The 7,193-nt window shown below is 61.7% G+C and overlaps 1 protein-coding gene across 2 annotated transcripts in view; it reads left to right on the forward strand.

The window, feature by feature from the left end:
• AP2M1 (adaptor related protein complex 2 subunit mu 1) overlaps positions 1 to 7,193 on the forward strand; it is a 10,099-nt gene continuing 2,906 nt past the window's right edge. The window contains exons 1-8 of one of the 2 annotated variants that reach the window (XM_027875352.1): positions 1 to 82; positions 3,336 to 3,452; positions 4,921 to 5,186; positions 5,326 to 5,408; positions 5,801 to 5,806; positions 5,949 to 6,084; positions 6,163 to 6,304; positions 6,677 to 6,796. In XM_027875352.1, the coding sequence (XP_027731153.1) occupies positions 3,379 to 3,452; positions 4,921 to 5,186; positions 5,326 to 5,408; positions 5,801 to 5,806; positions 5,949 to 6,084; positions 6,163 to 6,304; positions 6,677 to 6,796 (827 nt within the window). In that variant the 5' untranslated portion in view covers positions 1 to 82; positions 3,336 to 3,378. The remainder of the gene's footprint in view (positions 83 to 3,335; positions 3,453 to 4,920; positions 5,187 to 5,325; positions 5,409 to 5,800; positions 5,807 to 5,948; positions 6,085 to 6,162; positions 6,305 to 6,676; positions 6,797 to 7,193) is intronic. The other variant, XM_027875353.1, reaches the window with a different exon arrangement.

Consider the following 7,193-nt stretch of genomic DNA (forward strand, 5'->3'; position numbering starts at 1 on the left):
GCGGCGGCGGCGGCGGAGCCGGACCCTCGCACGGATCGACTGACCAAGCGACCGACGGACGGACGGGCCGCGGCGGCGCCTGGTGAGCAGGGGCGCGGGGGGCTCGGGCCCGAGCGCAGCGGAGATCAATGGATGCCTCGGGGCGCGGCGGGGGAGGGGGTGGGGAGGCGGGCCTGGACGCCCCCAGACCCGACCCGGACCCCCCCCCCCCAGGACGCCCCCCACGGACACCCCCCCCTCCCTGGAGGGTCTTCGGGACCCCCCGCCCCAGGACCTGGACTGACCAGTCTGGGCCGAGGACACCGAGGCCCCCCCCAGATAAGGGCGCCGTTGTCCCCAGCTGCGCTGGCCCCTGCCCAGCCGCCCAACTCCCCTATTCCGGACCGTGAGCGCCTGGACGACCCCGCCCTCCCCCCAGGGACCAGACTGATCCCTTCAGGAGAGGGCCAGGGCAGTATCGGAACCCCGCCCCCCACCGATTAGGGCTGCCCCCCTGCCATGCTCCACACATACCCCCCACGGTTGGGAGCCCGACCCCTCTGGCAGACCCCTCCTTTTCTCCCCATAGGCAGCTGCCCTCCCCCCCAGGACAGACCCCTTTCCCTGCTGTACCCCAGGGGCAACATGAGACAGCTGAGACAGCACTGGATTTGGAGGTCCTGGGTGTGAATCCTGCCTCTGCTGCTTAGTAGCTTTGTGAGTTAGGGCAAGGCACTTTGCCTCTCTGGGATTAAAGTTCCCTCTTAGTTAAAATAAGGAAATAATCATCAGGGTCTCTTTTGGCCCCAAACCTAGAACTCTGTGTTCCCTGCCATTGCAGAAGAGCCCCCCTGGCTCCTGCTCCACAGCCCCTTACCCTGGGGCGGACCCTCTGGGGACAGGCACTCTGAGGTGCTGCTCCCATTACTCAGATTCACTGGCTGTGTGTGGAAGGACCCTGCCCTCCCATCCCCCCCTCCTTTCAGGAGGGAGCCATTGTCTCCCATTTCCTGGCCCAAGCCAGGCCTCGCCTCCCCCATGGGAATTCACCCCCCTAACTCTGGAGTGCACGGCCTCTTCCTGTGCCCAAAGGGTCAGGCCCTTTGCCTGTGCCTTCACAAGAAGGGGCCTGCCTCTGCCCCATCCCGACAGCTATGGGGCTGATGCCTTTTTCCAAGGGAGATGCCACCTAGCCATGGCATTTCCTGATCCCCCCCCAAGACACTCCCAACCCCATCCCTACCAGGAAATACTCCTTTGTTGTGCCCTGACCTCTGCATCCTTCTCCCCAGCACCGGGACTGATCCATCATCTCCCCTTCCGTCCATGCAAGAACCCCAGACTGGGCCTCTCCCCTTCACTCCCAGGACCCTTCGTTCTACCTGCTTCATTAGCCACCCCCCCAGCCCACCCTGGCTGCTACGACTGCCCCTCCCTCCAGGCCAGGACCCTGTCTACTCTCAGCTCTTCATCCTTGCAAAACCTCCCCCCTTTTCCGTCTAGGAGGGCGCCAGGCCCCTCTTCCTTCCCGCCCCTCAGGGGCCATACCCACTCACTGCACACCCCCCTTCCCAATGCTCTCACTCCCCCCCTTGTGTTCCAGGGCAGTGCTCCTCTCCCCACTTTCCTACCTGGGCTCATCCACCCCTCCCCCTTCCCCTTCCACCCTCTTCATTCCCTCTGCTTGTGTCTCTTACCCTGATCATCTCTTTATCAGATCCAGGGCCCTCTCCAGTCTCTCCCTCACTCCAGGGACTGACCCCACCCACCCTCTAGGACTGGACTCTTCTTTAGCTGGAGACAGAGGCTTACCCTGGGGTGCCCTTCCCTCGGCAGACAAGGGCCGCGTCCTCCCCCACCCCCTACCCCCCGGAGTTTGGCCCTCCCCCGAGCGCCCCCCCCCCCCCCATTCTTCCGGATTTCCCAGAAACAGTCCTCTGCTCATTCCTGCCCTGTCCTTTTTCGAGAAAGGAACTTCTCCAGCCACTCTCCCCCTTCCCCCCCCATTCTGCTCAAAATCTGCCAATGTCATGCCTTTCAGAGGGAGTTGTGGGTTCTTGGGTTGAAGCAGAAATCTGTCATTTTTACTCACTCTTCCTTAAGCAAACCCTTGGGGTCCCCTCTTCCTCTCTTCCCCTCGGGTGCTGGGCTCAGAGCTGCCACTCGATCCTGGACTGCTGGGGCCTCACCTCCCTGTGCCCTCTGGCTCTTTTGTCCCCCATTATTGGCCTGAAACCCTTTGTTTCCGCAGTACCCCACAGACCATTTAGAAGGTATCTGAGAAGTCTAGTTTGGGTGGGCGGGGGGGGGGAGTAACCAATGCCAGGCTTAATCCCAGAGAGGAAGAATAAAGTTAGTCCTTTCTGAAACTGGCAGGATTGCAGGCATTTCCACGTAAGGCCCTTTCTGTAAGCAGCAAGGACCCAGAAACCATCAGAGAAATCATAGCATTTTAAGATCAGCCTTACAGATTACAAGCCCGATTCAGCCCTCCCATTTTACAGGTTAAGAAACTGAGGCCCAAAGAGGCGGCTAGCCCAAGGTCACCTAGCTCTAGCAACGGTCGGCTAGTAGTAAGTGGTGACTTGTCAGGCACAAGCGTTCTGGTTTCCTGGCATCTTCCCAGGGTCCCGGCTGCCTCCTTAGTTCTGTCTGAGCTACAGGAATGGGGTCTAGGCTTTGTGCCCTAGAGTGGGAATCATTCCCTTCCCTCCCTCTCAGACCCTGGAACTTAGGGAGCTGCTCAGTCAGCTGTTAGCTCTGCTAAGCTGCTTAAGCTGCGGGTGTTTGGGGCGTCGCCCCTCTGCCTGGCGGAGCCTCTCTACTCTGCCCTGCCCACTCCTATCGGACGCTCCCGACCCTGGCTGGGCCTGTGACAGGGCAGCTGAGACTTGGGCAAAGGAGATTCCTTGCCCCAGCTGCTGCACCTGAGAAAGCCTTGGGGAAAGCAGGGCATGGAGGCACTGGTGCTGGTTGGGGTCATTGGGGCCTGTTCAGTGATTCGGGGCTGCAAGTGCCCCAAGGGAGACCTGGGGGGGGAGAGATAGGAAGTCACTGTCCATCCTGCCTGTGGGCCTAGGACTACCTCAAAGGCAATCCACTGCAGCCTTTTGTGTTATAGATGAGGACACTGAGGCTGGGGGGAGGGTCACACTGGTAGCGAGTGTTGGGCGGGATTGGCATCCAGAGTCATACCCCTGTCTCCAGGGGGCAGCAGGGTTCCTGGCTGTTGGCCCGCCCTCAGTCTCTGCCCTCCACACCGCTCTTAGTTTTTGGGTGAGGCAGATGAGCTCCTTGAGTGGAGCCCCAGGGGGCCCTGGGCCTGGGCCTCACCTTCTCCCCATCTCCTTCCCTAGGTCTGTTCTCATAGCCATGGGCAGAGGAGACTGAGTCGCCACCATGATTGGAGGGCTTTTCATCTACAACCACAAGGGGGAGGTGCTCATCTCCCGGGTCTACCGAGATGACATCGGGTGAGTGTCCCTGGTGGTCTGTGCATGCAGGCTCGGTCCCCACCCACAGAACATGTCGCGATGCCAGCATGCCCGCCAGCTGGGAGAGCCAAGCAGGAAGGCTGGAAAGCACGGAGCCTGGGTCTAGTCCTGCTTCTCTGGCCAGGTTGGGGCTGGCAGGACACCCACTATGCACTTCCATTGTTTTGCAGGAGCTTGGCCAAAGCACTCCGGCCTGCTTGGCAAGGCTTTGGCAGGGCCTGGCTGGCCTGCTGGGGGCTGGGAGAGCCCTCAGGCCATCTAGTCCTGCCCAGAGAGGGGAAGTCACTTGCCTGAGGTCACTCAGCTAACAAGCATAGAGGCAAGAGCCCTGAACTTGGATTCTTGGGACTAGGGTTCCAGGCCTGGCTGTGTGACCTTGGGCAAGTCACTTGCCATCTCTGTTTCTCCATCTGTAAGAATGAGGGAGGTAGCTGGACTAGATGACCCCAAGGGCCCTTCCAGTCACTGCTTCTTGTCCCTTCCTCCACCACTCCTGGCCCCTCTGCTCTGAGCTGGACCTTTCTCCTCGCCCCAGCCTAGGGCTAGGCTCCCTGGCTCTTGGGAGATGTGGCAGAATCAGTGCACCTGAGGGGGCTAGGGGGCCGGAGCCGCTGGGGAGGGGTGGGAGGGCAGCTGCTTCCTTGAGGAGAATGGCATTTGTGGTGCCCCCGATGGACTTGCTGCCCGCTGCACGCCGGGGCTTTGCCGGCCTCCGGAGACTGAGCCTGAGCCATGGGCCTCCTCTGTCTGTGTGTCCGTGTGTCCGTGTGTCCGTCTAACCCTTTCTCTCGTTGCTGTCACTGTTCTCCTCGTTGGCATCATTTTTCTCATCCCATCTCATTGGCTGCCATAGCAATAGGTAAGCGGCCTGCCAGCTGCAGCCTTTGGCATAGGTGGGCATCGGGCATCTTGCCCGCAACCCTGATTTTTGGCCACCCTCTTCCCCCCTTCCCCTCCACTTGCCCAGGAATCCAATTCAGATCAAGCTTGGGCAGTTCCAGTCCCTGCTGAACAGCTCTGGGTTCCCTCCCCACCCCCGAGAATGGGCCGCCGCCTTGGCCCTCTGGGGGCTGGCCAGCAGGGTGGCCTCTGGAGGCCACAGCCATTCCGAATGTTCATGTGGCTCCTCACGTTTAGTGTCTTGGGCGGCCTGGGCCCATTTCACCAGGGAGATGCAGCTAGCCTGTAGAAGGCGACTGAGGCCCAGGCCTGGCAGTCAGTCACCTACTCTTCTAGGCCTGCCCAGACACCCAGAGGGTGTCCTCTCTTTCCTAGTCCCTGGCAGCCGGTCATCCCGTATACCTTCTCAGCTTGGCTTTGACCCCTGGCGAGAGGGAGGCTGCTCCTCTCCTGTAAGGGAGGGCCTGGGTGCTGGTGGCAGCTGGGGGTGTCCCCCTCGCAGGGTTGCTCCGCTAGCCCCTGAGCAGTCCTTTGTTCCCCCCTTCAGGCGGAATGCCGTCGACGCCTTCCGCGTCAACGTGATCCACGCCCGGCAGCAGGTGCGCTCCCCCGTCACCAACATTGCCCGCACCAGCTTCTTCCATGTCAAGCGCTCCAACATCTGGCTGGCAGCTGTCACCAAGCAGAATGTCAACGCCGCCATGGTCTTTGAGTTCCTCTATAAGATGTGTGACGTCATGGCCGCCTACTTTGGCAAGATCAGTGAAGAAAACATCAAGAACAACTTTGTGCTCATCTACGAGCTGTTGGACGGTGAGGGGGCCCTGGCCAGGCGGGGAGCCGCGAGGGCGTGGCCCAGGGTGCCCTGTGGGTCTTCCACCTGCCGGCTGGAGGCCAGGCTCCTTCCCTCCAGAGGCTCGCCTCTGCCACTGACAGCCCTCTTCCCCCGCAGAGATCCTGGACTTCGGCTACCCCCAGAACTCGGAGACGGGAGCTCTGAAAACGTTCATCACTCAGCAGGGCATTAAGAGCCAGGTACCAGAACCTTGGCATGGTTCGGTCACGCGCCCCGATGGGAAGTGCAGGGCTGGCCCTGTCGCCATGGTTACCAACTCTTCTCCGAGAGGCTGCTTGGCCTTCTGCCAGCTGGAGATGGGCCAAGCCTGTGCCCCTTTTTCGAGGATTTAGCTCCGGCTCTTTGCTTCTTTGTAGGGAGGAGGCAAGAGGAAATGCAGCCCTTGGGGGGGGGGGTCCCTGTGCCTGGGACGACTGACTCTTTTCTGGGACTTGGTCTGGGGGCCCCGGGGTGGGCCAGCGGGCGGGTGGGTGTCCCCTGGGGCTGGCCCTGACCGCCTTCCTCCTCTCCTTCCTCCGCTCCGATGCTGGCTCTCCTGGTTCCCTTCCTCCTCCCTGTGGCATTTCTTCAGCATCAGGTAGGCTGGTGCCTCAGTGTCCTTCCCTTGGGCTCCTCCCTGGATTTGGGGGGCTGGGTGGGCAGGATTCCAGGGGAGCTCAAAGGGGGGGGCGGGAGCTGCGCAAGTTTCCTGTGACCCTACCAACCCCCCCTCCTCCTAGACGAAGGAAGAACAGTCTCAGATCACCAGCCAGGTGACGGGGCAGATTGGCTGGCGGCGTGAGGGCATCAAATATCGCCGGAATGAGCTCTTCCTGGACGTGCTGGAGAGCGTCAACCTGCTCATGTCTCCCCAGGGTGAGAGGCGGGCTTCCCACGGGAGTCCTGGGGCGGGCCCTGGCGCGGAGGCCTGACTCTCCTGCCCTCCTCCTCCAGGGCAGGTGCTCAGCGCCCACGTGTCTGGCCGCGTGGTGATGAAGAGTTATCTGAGCGGCATGCCGGAGTGCAAGTTTGGCATGAACGACAAGATCGTCATCGAGAAGCAGGGCAAGGGCACGGCTGATGAGACTGGCAAGAGGTGGGCAGAGACCCTCGAGGTGGGAGGGAGGCTCTGTGTGCGGAGCGCAGGCCTTCGGGGAGGGGAGACTTGGCTGATGCCATCAGCCCCAGGCCCCAGGGCCGGATGTCCCTCTCTGCCCTATTCTGAGCCTCAGAGGAAGGATGGCACTGCCAAGCAGCCGCGGCCCAGGGAGTTAGGTTCTCGGCTGGGTTCCCCCGGCTGAATGGGGCCGAGCTTCTCCAGCTTCAGCCCTTGGGCGACTCCTCGGCCCAGCTTCCTCAGAAGGCCCATCTCTCCCCACAAAGACCTGATTAGGCCAGAAGAGCTCGGGCCCTGTCTCCCCCTCCTTCCCTCTCCATTCCCTGTTCAAGCCTTTGCGTCTGCCCACAGCGGGAAGCAGTCCATCGCCATAGATGACTGCACCTTCCACCAGTGCGTGAGGCTCAGCAAGTTTGACTCTGAGCGAAGCATCAGTTTCATCCCCCCTGATGGAGAGTTTGAGCTTATGAGGCAAGTATGGCAGAGTGGGGTGGGCAATCCCTCGGGCCTCAGAGTGTGGAGTAGGGACCCCCCGGGGCCTCAGAGTGTGGAGTAGGGACCCCTTGGGGCCTCAGAGTGTGGGGTGGGGACTCCCCAGGCTTCAGTGTGGGGTAAAGACCCCCTGGGCCTCAGAGTATGGGGTGAGGAGCCCCCAGGGCCTCAGAGTGTGGGGTGGGGACCCCCCGGGCTTCAGAGTGGGCCTCAGAGTATGGGGTGGGGACCCCCTGGGGCCTCAGAGTGTGGAGTAGGGACCCCCTGGCGCCTCAGAGTGTGGGGTGAGGAGCCCCCAGGCTTCAGAGTGGGCCTCAGAGTGTGGAGTAGGGACCCCCTGGGGCCTCAGACTGTGGGGTGGGGACCCCCCGGGCTT

Source organism: Vombatus ursinus, unplaced genomic scaffold (assembly GCF_900497805.2).
Source record: "Vombatus ursinus unplaced genomic scaffold, bare-nosed wombat genome assembly UNPS02014808.1, whole genome shotgun sequence".
Classification (NCBI taxonomy): domain Eukaryota; kingdom Metazoa; phylum Chordata; class Mammalia; order Diprotodontia; family Vombatidae; genus Vombatus; species Vombatus ursinus.